The following is a 15559-nucleotide window of genomic DNA, read 5'->3' as shown; positions in this document are numbered from 1 at the left end:
AGCAATACACAAGCACTTTTGGTTCATATTACCTGCCAGCATTTTCATTTCAATTACTGTTGTAAAGAGCTGGAAATTGTTCATGTGAGGTTGGATGTTCAAATATTGTAAAGAACTGGAAATTGAGGTATTAACAAAGCATTTGTTTGGCTACAAAAAATGAATATAATAGCCTTGTGCCATTATAGTAATAGAAAATACAAAGCAGTGTTTAAAGAGGTTGCACTAGATTGTAAATAAGGGCCTATTCTTTTTAAACAACAGCACCACTCTTTTCTATGGGCTAAGTCTAGTATTGCGGCTCACATACAACTGAATCAGTTTCAGTTGCAATATCAGTTTCAACCCATAGATAAGATTGGAGCTACAGTATTTCTGGAATTAAAGCAGATCCTTTATTTGAAGGCGCTGACCCATAAAAACATTTAGCACCTATCCACCAGATAGCTGATAAACGTATGATGTCTGGGAGCCTGAATGGTGGGACCCCCACCAATCATGAGGACAGGGATGCCCACCTTCCCTATGTGAATGGAGTAGTAATGACACTTCTATGGTACTGCTGAGTACAACGCTTGGCTATCTTCAGCAGTTTCACAGAAGTGAATAGAGCGGTGGTCACACGTTCTTACTACTGCTTTATTCACAGAGGGGGCTTGAGGTCCCTCATTCTCATGGGTCAGACCCCCAGTAATCATACCTTTATCATGTATCCTATCTATAGGTAATACATGCTGTTCATGGGCTAACCCTTTTAAATTTTTACAGTTTATGGATCATTCTATCCTTTTAAAGAAGTAAGTTTTCAGTTCTAAAGACTATTGTGAATTCTCAAATGAAGTCTATAGATACAAATTTCTATTAAATTCACTAATTTAAAACTTTTCAAGTGGTGAACACCTATTCTGAAGTTTCCTGCTGCAATTTTCTATTCTAGTTTTACATATACGGATATGTCCACACGGGGCATGAACACTGCAAATTTGCCACAGCGGATTTGCATGTGGCACATCCGCAGTCTTTTATGGTATCAGCAATGTGGATGAGAATTTAAGAATTCTCATCCAGACTGTGAAAAAATCTGCTGCGTCAACTGATTATCCCTGGCACTTTGCTTTTGGCATGAATGCCTTGTGTTAAAATGTCTGTATTAACACACTGAGCTCATTTTGGACATGTTTTGATGGACCAACTAGAAACATTATGAGCTAAAGCAATATGATATCAACCATAAAAAGGCAACATTTTTTTTCAGACGGCAGCAACAAAATATCTTAGGTCTGACAACGCCAAGGTTTTACTGGAGGTAGAGGAAAAAGACCGGGACTGTTTGTGGCGCTGCTGGGAAGGCACGACTCCAAAGAAGTGAAGATCAAATGAAAGTCCATATTGTTCTTTAAAAGCAATGCATTTTGGGATCGAGCAGATCTCTTCATCAGGCAGAATACACCACCTGATGGTGTATTCTGCCTGACAAAGGGATCCTTCCAATCCCGAAATGCATTGCTTTTAAACACCAATAAATCCTCTCATCTTATCTTCACTTCTTTAGAAGAGTGCCTTCCCAGCGGTACCGCGAACAGTCCTGGTCTTTTTCCTCTACCTCCAGTTAAGCTTCCGGATTAGATACTGGAGGAACTGGTGCAGCCGCCAGCCCAGCTCCTTACAGCCCTGAATCTGGGGGAATTTTCACTCACCCACGGTCCTGCAATATTGCTCTCCCTTTTTTATTCTAGATACCAAAGCCAAAGTTTTACATTATAAATATCAAGTTGGTCCAGTCAAAAGTGTCACCAAGTGCAGAGAAATATGGTTCCTCCAACGCAATGATTACAAGCAATCTACACTACACATGACTTATTGCTTATGAGTGTGATTCATCCATTAATTAGATTGCAAATGACTCATCTTATTGAAAAACAGGCCACCCAGAAACGGAACCACGAAGAGCATTCCAGGGTAAAAGGGTGGGACAGCCTGATATCCAATGTCGCATACACTTATTTAGCACAAATATGTGTAAGTAAGTAGAGTGTATGATAGGAGAGAGCCATGATTCAGGCATGTAGTGCAGTTGTGAATGTTATAAAATAATTTAAAACTTTAACAACCACAAACCAATGCATTTATAGAAAGCATCTAGACACATACACCTGTGTTACAGACACAGTAAAGGAAATTTGAACATCTCAAACCCTTGGAAATAGCTGGTAAGATTCTTGAACACAGCATTTTTAGCATGTGAGAGAGGAAGTGGTGAAGTTAGCCTTGTCATGCCAAGACCCGCCCTTAGTTGATGGCAATGGTCCAGCTGGTAAATGCCCAAGTCATCTCATGGAAGGTCACAGCACCAGAACTGCTCAAATGTCTCACAGCAGACGCCACACAGCAGTGTTTCTGAATAACAGAATACAATACTTATTAGTTCAACAGTTCACTTTGTTATTTCTCTCCTAATTCATTATTTGTGTTACTTTAGGCTATACTACTCTCCAGACCTTTATTACTTGTGAGGAAAGTTAGCCAGAATTTCAGGTTAAACTTTCCTTTTGCTGAAACAGTTCTGCCAAATGCTCCTTAGCAACAGACAGAAAATGTCATTCTTTTAGTAACAATATAGGATAGGGTGACAGCTCTAAGCATGTCGTTATAAGCAGCATCTCACAAAATGTTAAATATCTTAGTAAACCTAAGCAAAAAGAGCTAGAGATTATATAATTGATATTCGAGTTTTGCAGCACATGAAATATTTATGAGAATCAATGGTAGGAGAGATCGACTTCTCCATTACAATGATAATAATATTTATCAGGCATTTATAGAAATTGCGGTTAAGAAAGGAGAACTCTTTACAAATCAGTTGTTTCCCATCATCTTTATTACATAATTATATTACTTATATAAACTATTTGGTGCATCTTCAGTCTCTGAAAGTTCTCCCTAATACCAATTACCATTGGCAATGCAACAGCCTGTGTCACACACAGGTTAAAAGGCTGTATATATAGGAGATACTACAGATGGGATCTCCAACAGCTTACGATGGACCATATCTTAGTGAGCATTTTTTGTGTGACACTAGGATTGTGTTAACAGTCTAATTAAAAAAAGTCAATATAAGACCTCATGCTCAAGGCGATGTCTGTTACCCTGTACGGTGTGTAGGGATTTCCTACAGGTGGCATAGAGTACCTACTGTATATGGCACTATTTAATTTTTATTTACAGATCTGCAATGAATTGAGAAAAAGAAACTGTATGCCTCCATGTAAGATGTGTGACAGTCAAAGGTTCAGCATATGGTGCCATATATGGGATCCATATATCACAGATCCTAAATACAGACATGTGCATGAGGCTTAATAATGAAAGTAGGGACCAGAAATAATACTACTTCATAGTGTACACTAGCTTTGATTCACTTTCATGTTGTGCATAAAATGTGTTCTACTTGCACACTTAAAGGGATTCTGTCACCTCGTTTTAGCTTATAGAGATGCGGACATGCACGGCTAGATCGCCGCTATCATGTCTGCAATATACCTGTCCTATAGGGCTGTGTGCTTTTATTGTGTTTAAAAAATTATTTTATAGATATGTAAATGAGCCTGGTAATCGCGAGATTACGCCTATCTAACTGTGAGCTAGGAGGAGATTCGGGGGACGCAGGCAGTGCTGGGCTCCTTCACAGGGGGGCATTGCTGGGCTCCAAAAAGGTTAGTACAGCCCCTTGGGCTCCTTACCAGGGTGATTTACGTATCTATAAAATAATTTTTGAACACAATAAAAGCACACAGCCCTATAGGACAGGTATACTGCGGACATGCTAGCGGCGATCTAGCCGTGCATGTCCGCATCTCTATAAGCTAAAACAAGGTGACAGACTCCCTTTAATTGCACACTACTGCTTTTTACAAATACTGTATATTGAATGTATTTATTTTATACAGAAAATGTGGATAACTCTGATTTGTTTCAAATCTTAGACCTGGCCAATCAATTCTCACATCTGTGTACATTCTGTATATTACAATTGCATATAACTCAGTGAAAATACACTACTCACTAAAAGTTGGGGATATTTGGCTTTCTGGTGAAATTTATGGAAAGCGTTAAAAGTTCACGCTACAGAAATATTATATCATGAAAGTAGGGCATTTAAGTAGAAGCATGCAATAGTGATTTCCTCATCTCAAACTATTTATTGAAACAAAAGCCAACAACAGTGGTGGGTATACCCCCACAAAAAATGTCAATGTCTCAGTAACTTGTCATGTGGCCTTGAGCATCAATTACAGCTTGACAATGACATCTCATGCTGTTCACAAGTCGACTTATTGTCTGCTGAGGCATGACATCCCACTCTTCTTGAAGGGCGGCCCTCAGGTCATTGAGGTTCTGGAGTACACAGTTACAAGCCTCCACACAGCGACTCAGCTGTTCCCATAGGTTTTCAACAGGATTCAGGTCTGGAGGAAGTGCAGGCCATTCCATTTGAGGTTCCCCAGTCTCCAGTAGCCATTCCCTAATGATCCGACCTCGACGAGCTGGCGCATTGTCGTCCTTTAAAATGAAATTAGGCCTGTGTTGTTCATGCAACTGCACAATGACTGGATTAATGATGTTATTCAAGTAGTATGGACTTGTCACAAAGTGTAGGGCAGTTCTGTATTGACTAGACACACCTGCCCACAGTGTAACACCTCTGCCACCAAAGGCTCGTCTGGTGACAATAGTGGCTGACGCATTGCGCTCTTCTTGAAGTCTCCAACATCGTAGGTGGCCATCATTTCTGCTAAGCGTGAATCGACTTTCATCAGTGAACAGCACTGTGGTTCACTGGTCCCTCGTCCAGTGTAGATGCTCCCTGGCTCAGGCAAGACAATGATGCCTGTGCCTGGTGGTGTGGTCAGGTAACCTTGAAGGTCGTCTAGCACACAGACCATGCTGATGTAAACGGTTTTAAATGCTCTGACGTGACACTTGGGTGCCTCTCACCTCCCTTAAATGTGCCTGGAGTGGTGTGGCATTCATCATCCGGTTCCGTAGGGCATTGATCACAATAAATCGGTCACCAGTGTAGGATGTGGCTAAAGAACATCCACTTCTATGCCTTTCTGTGACTCTTCCAGTCTCCCTGTATCTCTGTTGCAACCTGCTGATGACACTCTGTGACACTCTAATCTCAGTGGCTACTTCCGTCTTAGAACATCCTGCTTGAAGCCTTGCAATGGCGAGGTACTGTTGATCAATTGTATCGTCTTGGTCTCATGATGTCAAAATGTGAACAACATGATGATGAGGACTGTTTAAATACAATTATAATTGAACCAGGAAATTTATTGGGCGATTCATGGATCAAACACCTGTTGTGAATTTTGCCGTTAAGCTCCTTGTTAGAGAACAGCAAGTTGTGCAAAAAGTACTGAAACATTGAACAGTTGGACATGTGCATTCAAAAGTTTAGAGAAGGTCACATTAAGTTCACCTGTAAAGGTTAGAGTGCATTTTAGGTGCATCCTGAAATTTCACCCACAAGCCAAATATCCCAAACTTAATATACTAAATTAATAGTAGTAATTGGCAGTTAACCACAAGGGTAAAGCCTGAGGGTGCGGCCAAGCCTCATTCCACTGAGGCAGCCAATGGTCACACAATTTTGATATGAAAAACTGCCTGCCAAGCATGGGCGTTACTTGGCAGAACTGTCAGGCAGTGCACTGGAGTGAAAAACTATTTAAGAAAAAGGCAAGAAACAGGAAAGATTCACACACATGAACCACAATCTCAGATTTAAGTTTAGCTAATATACAGTCAGGTCCATAAATATTGGGACATTAACACAATTCTAACATTTTTGGCTCTATACACCACCACAATGGATTTGAAATGAAACGAACTGAAACGACTGTCGGCTTTAATTTGAGGGTATTTACATCCAAATCAGGTGAACGGTGTAGGAATTACAACAGTTTGCATATGTGCCTCCCACTTGTTAAGGAACCAAAAGTAATGGGACAGAATAATAATCAAACTTTCACTTTTTAATACTTGGTTGCAAATCCTTTGCAGTCAATTACAGCCTGGAGTCTGGAACGCATAGACATCACCAGATGCTGGGTTTCAGGCCTGGTGATATCTCTGCAAGGCCTCTACTGCAACTGTCTTCACTTCCTGCTTGTTCTTGGGGCATTTTCCCTTCAGTTTTGTCTTCAGCAAGTAAAATGCATGCTCAATCGTATTCAGGTCAGGTGATTGACTTGGACATTGCATAACATTCCATTTCTTTCCCTTAAATAACTCTTTGGTTGTTTTTGCTATATGCTTTGGGTCATTGTCCATCTGCACTTTGAAGCGCCATCCAATAAGTTCTGAAGCATTTGGTTGAATATGAGCAGATAATATTGCCCGAAACACTTCAGAATTCATCCTGCTGCTTTTGTCATCAGTCACATCATCAATAAATACAAGAGAACCAGTTCCATTGGAAGCCATACATGCCCACGCCATGACACTACCACCACCATGCTTCACTGATGAGGTGGTATGCTTAGGATCATGAGCAGTTCCTTTCCTTCTCCATACTCTTCTCTTCCCATCACTCTCGTACAAGTTGATCTTGGTCTTATCTGTCCATAGGATGTTGTTCCAGAACTGTGAAGGCTTTTTTAGATGTCGTTTGGCAAACTCTAATCTGGCCTTCCTGTTTTTGAGGCTCACCAATGGTTTACATCTTGTGGTGAACCTTCTGTATTCACTCTGGTGAAGTCTTCTCTTGATTGTTGACTTTGACACACATACACCTACGTCCTGAGAGTGTTCTTGATCTGGCCAACTGTTGTGAAGGGTGTTTTCTTCACCAGGGAAAGAATTCTTCGGTCATCCACCACAGTTATTTTCCGTGGTCTTCCGGGTCTTTTGGTGTTGCTGAGCTCACCGGTGCGTTCCTTCTTTTTAAGAATGTTCCAAACTGTTGTTTTGGCCATGCCTAATGTTTTTGCTATCTCTCTGATGGGTTTGTTTTGTTTTTTCAGCCTAATGATGGCTTGCTTCACTAATAGTGACAGCTCTTTGGATCTCATTTTGAGAGTTGACAGCAACAGATTCCAAATGCAAATAGCACACTTGAAATGAACTCTGGACCTTTTATCTGCTCATTGTAATTGTGGTAATGAGGGAATAACACACACCTGGCCGTCGTATAGCTGAGAAGCCAATTGTCCCATTACTTTTGGTTCCTTAACAAGTGGGAGGCACATATCCAAACTGTTGTAATTCCTACACCGTTCACCTGATTTGGATGTAAATACCCTGAAATTAAAGCTGACAGTCTGCAGTTAAAGCACATCTTGTTCGTTTAATTTCAAATCCATTGTGGTGGTGTATAGAGCCAAAAATGTTAGAATTGTGTCGATGTCCCAATATTTATGGACCTGACTGTATATCCTGTGACAGTGCCCACAAAGAGCCTTATTGAACAAATGCTTTAAAACATACGATCCATGCAGTTCATGTTTTATCTTGGTCATCAAATTTCAACAAACCTGTTCATTACTAGTCTGGAATATGTCACTTGCCCAGAGGTGCCTCAGATACAGTACAGCTTTTAGTTTTTTTCTGAAATGAAAATAATAATAATGAATACATTTTTATAGAATAATTGTGGTCAAGACATAAATGAAACACATGAAAATGATGATCAGCCGGCACTCCGTAACCAATGGCGTGGTGCTCGCATCCGAGATCACGATCTCATAAATATAGTAAGGAAAGACCGGCACTCACTGTAGCTTGAAGAAAAGGAAATCTTTATTGTCACATATAATCCGTGACGCGTTGCGACTCACATCTGGAGCCTTCCTCAGATTTGAGGAAGGCTCCAGATGTGAGTCGCAACGCGTCACGGATTATATGTGACAATAAAGATTTCCTTTTCTTCAAGCTACAGTGAGTGCCGGTCTTTCCTTACTATAAATGAAACACAATCTTAAACATACTGGTATGAATCTAACACTTTTACATGTTATGAGTAGTGTTGAGCGCGAATATTCGAATAGCGAATATTATTCGCGAATATTGCAACTTCAAAAAATATAGTGCTATATATTCGTTATAGCGAATATTCGTTATAGCGAATATTATTCGTTATAGCTATATATTCGTTATAGCGAATATTTTTTTCCCATCTGAACAGTGAACACATGATTCCTCCCTGGTTCTTGCTTGTGGGCCAATGAGTCATTGGCCCACAAGCAACTTAAGCAAGGAGGAATCATGATGACTTTAGATGGGAAAAAAAATGACGAATATTCGAAAAAACTAATATATAGCACTATAGCGAATATATAAGTTTTTTAGAATATTTGTCTTTTTTTAATCCTGTACAGTTGTTCCGGAATACTCCTCCCCGACAAGCGTCCCCGTCACCATGGGAACACCTGGTGGTTAGAATATACCATTGGATCTGAGTTTTTACGATCTGAGTGAAATTGTGAAAACTCAGATCCGATGGTATATTCTAACCCGAGGCATTCCCACGGTGATGGGGACGCTTGTCGGGGAGGAGTATGCCGAAGTGAAACAACTGTACAGGTAGAAAAAAATTACGAATATTCTAAAAAACGAATATATATCACTATATCGAATATTGTGCTATATATTTGTTTTTAGAATATTCGCGAATATAAAGAATATTCTACAAAAAAATTGCAAAATATCGAATATGGCCCCTGCCTCTCATAACTAGTTATGAGATAGCAAGGTATTCTAAGCATGCCAAAGTTGCATGTCTATTGCCTTAATAATGTCTTATGGCATTACTTTTAGGGCTAATACAAATCTACTTGAAGAAATGTATATAGTACCCTTTATTCTCCATTTAAAAATATGAAAATAGTTTTTTTTAACATCTTTGAAGAAATATAATTACTTAAAGCTATAGGCTCAGAATTCTGGCTTCAAAAAGTTGTAAAATTGGGCTTTTGCGACTTTTTGCATTCTTACACCACTCACTCCAGTTCTGAAATATGGGTGGGGAAGTGGGTGTGGCTAGCTATGTTAATTTGTTTTATCCAGATTTATCAATGAGACTTTTTTCAAAAGTCGCAATCTCACTCCAGTAAGAGGATGGAGTAGGAAAACTGGAGTAGTTTTCTAGACAAAAGTGTTAGGTTTATGGATTAGACAAATTTATCAAACAATATGCGACAGTTGATAAATGTGGCATAAAGTACTCCAACACAGACTCAAGCAAAACTGACTTCAAATATTACCCTCATGATAAATTCCCCCAAATATATCCACCTGCACCTGAACTTTACTGCCAAAATCAGATAATGCTTTTTACAATTTTTTTCAATTCAGCCAATTTTAGGTTGGTTCGTGACATGTATAAAACGTATACAGGAGATCGCAGGGGGTGCTGAGAGTTGGGCCACCTCCAATCTAATACTTCATTCACACAGTCAATGTTCGGTCAGTGATTTCCTTCAGTGATTTGGAGCCAAAACTAGGTACGGCTCTAAACAAAGAACAGGTGCAGATCTTTCCCTTATACTTTATTTCTGTGTGTGTGTGTGGGGGGCTACAATCCTGGTTTTGGCTCACAGTCACTTATGTAACATACTCACCAAAACACTAATTTGTGAATAAGGAATAATATTAATGGCCTATTCTAAGGATAAAGTCCCAGATGACCCCTTTAATTTGTCCTGTAGTAAACTACAAAAGGTGCCCACAAACACATTGTCAAAGGTTGAAGACCCCCAATAGTGCATCAGCCATGGCTGCTACCATAAGAGCCACTGACGTCTACACGGCAATGTGGCAGTGTCACCGCCAGCTCTCTGAGAAGCTCTGGCAGACGTTCTTCTGTACCTCTTGCATAATGTTCTTTGTTTTGGTTTCACTTTGTCATCTCTTTTCCTTCTCCCAGCTGTCATCTATTTACACTGATTGCCTCCCTTTATATTCCCTCCCATACTGCCTCACTTTGCGGTTTATACTACTTCCTGGATTGTGTTCACTGCTAGATGCTGCAACTGCTGGTTCCTCAGATAAGTCTTTTCCTTTATTTGTGTTTCCGTGCTGGCTTGATTCTAGGTGACCCCGACTCCCTCCGTATTAAGTGCAGGGAGCCGGTGGTCGTGTCCCCTCACTATTATAGGGTTTTCAGGTGTCACACAGTCTAGGTACGAGGGCATGCAATTATCTATCATAAAGATCTTTGCATGGGCAGAGCAGTCAGGGAGAGCTCTAGGGGTTTTATAGGGCTCACCCATATGTTCCTTAGTTTGAGATCAAGTCAGTCGGATGTTTATTTATAACTTCCAGTTTTCTGCAACACCATCCATGACAGGCAGCCACAGTTGCCCCCTAGCAGTGTACTAACTGAAGATACCCTTACTAAAAACAGCATAAGTTTACCGCTCAGATGATACATAGTATTAGACAGATACCCTAAGTGGTAAAGTTATACAATTCTTTTTTACTTTGGTGGCCTGGATCATCTTTCACACTTACCTGGTTGGGGACATTTATAATTTGCGGTTGATTTTGTGTTATTTTTTAAGTCTGTCTTAACTTAATAATGCAGTGTACTTGGCGTGCTTGCAATGTGGTTTATACTTATACGTGTAAAAGTACACCAGAGGGTGGCCTGATGTGGAGATGTGTCTTTTGTGCGACTTTTGCAAACGACATAGTAAATGTGCCATAATCTGGGTCTAATTTCACTTTTGTCCCTTAAATATAGACTACTTTGAAAAATGGCTAGGCTAAAGTGAGGCAACTTCAGCCTACCATGCAAAGTAGAAGCCATATGTCAGTACAATTCACAAATGCAACCGTCTTTTCTGGGCCAATGTTTATTTAAAATGGACTAAGGCAAAATGGAAAACTGCTCTGTGGTCAGATGAATCAAAAATGTAAATTCTTTTTGCAAACCACAAACTCCATATTCTGCAGAATCAGGAGGAGAGGGACCATCCATTAGTGCACAGTTGCCTTAGTGATTTTGGCCTGGACAGCTTACACATCAGAAAATGCTGAACAGTACATAGTGGTTTAAGAATAACAGATGATCCGCACAATGTCTTTTTCAGGGAAGGCATTGCTTATCTCAGCAAGACAATGCTAAACCACATACTGTGTCTATCACATCAGTATGGCTTTGCAGAATTGTCCGGATGCTGAAGCGGCCTGCCTGCAGTCCAGACCTTTCACCAACGGAAAACATTTGCTGCATCATGAAACAAAAAATTCGGCAAAGAAGACCCAGGACTGTTGAGCAGTTAGAATCCTACATCAGACAAGAATGGGGCAACATTCCTTTCCCAAAACTCCAGCAGATATTTACAGACCAGTGTTAAAAGGAGACGGGATACTACACAATGGTAGACATGGCCCTTTCACAACTTTTTTGAGATGCATTGCTGCCATTAAGTTCTAAATGAGTACTTTTTTTCTTTTTTTTCCTGAAATGGTAAAATGTCTCACTTTCAATATCTGATATGTGTATTAGATTAGCAAATCATTGCATTCTGTTTTTATTTACATTTATTTAAAATTTACACAGAGTCCCATTTTTTTTTGGGGGGGGGGGGGGGCGGGAATTGGGGTTGTGCTTTGCTTATTTTCTCAGTTTAATTTTTTCAATTTTTTTCCCCTGAGATTTAATATTGGAGGTAAAGAGCAGATATTGGTTGCAAATGTATCTCAGCATAGAGCTTAAAAAGAATGTGTCATCAGAAAATGACCTATTGTTTAAATAATGTTTTTATTTTAAAAATATTTGTAAAATTTGTTTTGATGATGTTACGGTATTTTTCATTATCCATTTCAATATCTACATTTAAACAAAAGCCATAAAATCCTGCAGTGTTTGCAGTGGCCACTAAGGGCCCTATTACACGGGCAGATAGATCAGAGGATAGTTGGGAGGAAAGAGTTCTCTCATGTCAATTGCCTGTCCCTATACTGTCTCATTATTTGCCGGCAGCAGAGTGCCTATTACACAGCGCGATCTGCCGCCGGCAAACTAGGATTTTTTAACATGTTAAAAGATCCTGATTACCGTTTGCTCGTTCATCGGGTAATCGGCTGCAGTATTACACTGCCAGAAGATCGTTAACGAGCGTTCATACATATGTAATTGGGCCTTAAGCCTAATAATAGACAACACTTCTTGGTCTGTACAGATCACTTTGCTGCAGTTATCTGCTTATCTGTAATATCTACATACAATGATATCACCTCTGTGTATAAAGACAGGATCCACTATTCACAATAGGTGATTGTCAAAGCTTATCTATTCTTTCTTTGTACAATGACCTCTGCACAAGTCAGAGAGCAACCCTAGAAAACTCTTCTCATATAGGTCAATGAGATCCCCTCTAGACCATTGTGTCTAAGACCCACGTGGCTGCTGTAAAGAACTTTTCTTAATGCTTTCTAAATGCTGCTAAGAACAGCTCAGGCAAGATGGCTGCCCCCATAATTATGTTGAGAAAACAATAAATAAATCTGCAATTAGAAAATAAAAATAGATTAGAAAAAAGGATATGTTATGATCTGGTTTTAACTGGCAGATACAATTTTGGTGACACATTTCCTTTAAGACATTAAAACACCAATATGCATTTACTGCATTTCTTATGCTGTGTGTTGATCAGGGTACCATGTTACTCAGAGTGAAAGTATACACATTTATTAAAGTATAGGCTTGATTAAGATCTTTTTGTAAGTTTGCATACATGAGGGAAGACGACAGACACACTAAAGATTTGACCAAAGAACAAGCTGATGTTACATTTATCTTTCCCCTGGGCTGAGTGGTGCAAGATGACCAGTTTTGGGGACAAAAAATGTTTGTGTTATGACTCAATTCACACAGTCAGTGCTTGGTCAGTGATTTCCATCAGTGATTTTGAGCCAAAACCAGGTGTGGCTCTAACCACAGAACAGGTGCAGATCTTTCCCTTATACCTTATGACTCAGGGTCCATTCACACGTCCGTTGTTTCTTTCCTGATCTGTTCCGTTTTTTGCGGAACAGATCTGGACCCATTCATTTTCAATGGGTCCTGAAAAAAATCGGACAGCTCAATGTCTGATTTTTTTTCAGGACCCATTGAAAATGAATGGGTCCAGATCTGGTCCAGATCTGTTCCGCAAAAAACGGAACAGATCAGGAAAGAAACAACGGACGTGTGAATGGACCCTAAGGAGGCTCCAATCCTGGTTTGGGCTCACAATCACTGATGGAAATCACTGACCAAACAGTGACGTGTGAATGAGACTTTACTCTGATGTTGTACCACAAGTTTTTATTTTTTTTTTAAGCTGATTATCTTGCACCATCAGGGAATATCTTGAGACAATAGAAAAGGTAAGGAAGAAATGTCTCTATCACTTAAACCCTACTCTGACAAAAGTGATTCACATTCATTGTGCTTCTTTCTTTGTATTGATCCTGTTTATAGCATATATATATATTTGGGTGTAATTTTTCCCCCCAATACTATACAGTATATCCTCTGATTTGCCAATCAATCAATGAGCTGTGGATATGGGAAATATTTAGCTATTTTTGTATATTTAAAGACATAACACACCTTTGAAGCAACCTGCTGGTTAATTGTGTAGTGCAATTTGGAGTCTGTCAACCATGGATGTTTTATAGCTTCACTTGCACTCATTCTCCAGCTGCAGAAGAAAAAAGAATAGTAATAATGAGATCTGATTCATAAACATTACTAATGTTAGTTATATGAAAACACTATAGTGGAAAACATAGAAACTGAATTTATCCTTAGTGTTGTTATATTCGAATAACAAATTTTAATTGCGAATATCGGCACTTCTAGAATTTGCAAATATTTCGACTATAATGCTATATATTCGTTATATATCGAATATTTGTCATTTTTTCCATCTGAACACATGATTCCTCCCTGATTCTTGCTTGTGGGCCAATGATGTCATTGGCCCACAAGCAAGAAGCAGGTAGGAATCATGTGTTCACTTCAGATGGAAAAAAATGCCAAATATTCTAAAAAACGAATATATAGCACTATATTCAATATAGTACTATATATTTGTTTTTTAGAATATTCAGCATTTTTTTCCAACTGAAGTCATGAATCATGACTACAGATGGAAAAAAATGAAGAATATTCTAAAAAAACTAATATATAGCACTATATTCAATATAGTACTATATATTTGTTTTTTAGAATATTCGTCATTTTTTTCCACCTGAAGTGAACACATGATTCCTCCCTGCTTAAGTTGCTTGTGGGCCAATGAAGCAGGGAGGAATCATGTGTTCAGATGGAAAAAATTACGAATATTCGTAAAAACGAATATATAGCACTATATTCTATAGTGCTATATATTTGCTTTTGACCCACGCCTGTATTGAGCGAGTAATATTTGTATATTACGCAATCATTACCTTGGCGATTTTTGCGTAAAAAAAAAAGAATGTAGAATATAACGAATATACGAATTTGCGAATACATGACAAATATTCTACAAAATATTAGCGAAATATCACGAATTCGAATATGACCCCTGCCGCTCATCACTATTTATCCCTGTATAACTCTTCTTGCAAAAACAGTTAAGAAGACTTTACTTACCACTTTTCCTTTATCAGCAACTTAGAGATGAAATCTTTAGCAAATTCTGAGATATTATGGAATTCGTCTCCTTCAAAATCGAATTGAGATACAATGATGTTGTTTAGTGTTTCATTGTCATCTTCCCCCAAAAACGGTGAGAGCCCACTCAACCTAATGGTTAAAAAAGATAAAATGTGATGAAATTGATGTAAAATGTGGCACCAAAATATCTAAGCACAAACAATGAAGTATATGTAGATTACTGAATTAATTGATTTTCATTAATTAAAATTATTCGTTCATGGCCACCCTGGTTGACATTGCAACATGAACCTCAATGTCTGATCCTCTAGGATTAGCTCTATTTTTTTAAAATTACAAAGCGCCTACTATTATTTTGCATAGCTGTCTCATCGGAATACTGCTTCTCCTTGAGAAGAACCAGCAAATGGAATGAAGACTGTTGGCAGCTCTCCCGAAGAAAAATACACAAATTGTTCTGCTCCAACATGAAGAAAACTAGTGCCACCTATAGGTTAGATTGATGTCCTTTAAGTCAGTTTCTTATTCCAAAAGGAGTCTTGGAACATGACTTGGGTATAGGTCAGATATACGCATTGATTTATTTACTTCTTGTTGGTTATATAGCAGATTCTATAGTGCTATGCACACTCTGTACCACTCACGATTGCCTAATTTTCCAGATAAATACAGTCATCCAATCAGTTTTTAGTGGGTGGGAGGAAACCTACACAAACATGAGTGGAATATACAGCCTTCATGCAGATGTTGCCCTTGTTTGGTCATAGGTCTAGGACCACAAGGCGCTGGTGCTAACTAAAGAGTCTGTAATGAGGACAAAACCAATCCTTAAAGGGGTTCTCTGGGAAAGATTTAAAATGGCTGCCAGCAACATGTCCTAGAAAGTGAGCAGGA

The 15559-nt window shown here is 39.0% G+C and overlaps 1 protein-coding gene across 2 annotated transcripts in view; it reads right to left on the bottom strand.

Moving 5' to 3' along the window:
- Positions 1-278: 278 nt before the first annotated feature.
- Positions 279-15559, bottom strand: part of MYLK4 (myosin light chain kinase family member 4) — a 260581-nt gene continuing 245300 nt past the window's right edge. For both annotated transcript variants that reach the window (XM_040431984.1, XM_040431983.1), the window contains exons 12-15: positions 14642-14794; positions 13613-13703; positions 7545-7617; positions 279-2397 (exon numbers count right to left, since the gene is read on the bottom strand). In XM_040431984.1, the coding sequence (XP_040287918.1) occupies positions 7570-7617; positions 13613-13703; positions 14642-14794 (292 nt within the window). In that variant the 3' untranslated portion in view covers positions 279-2397; positions 7545-7569. The remainder of the gene's footprint in view (positions 2398-7544; positions 7618-13612; positions 13704-14641; positions 14795-15559) is intronic.

Source organism: Bufo bufo, chromosome 5, assembly GCF_905171765.1.
Source record: "Bufo bufo chromosome 5, aBufBuf1.1, whole genome shotgun sequence".
Lineage (NCBI taxonomy): Eukaryota > Metazoa > Chordata > Amphibia > Anura > Bufonidae > Bufo > Bufo bufo.
This window is presented reverse-complemented; position numbering and strand designations above follow the sequence as displayed.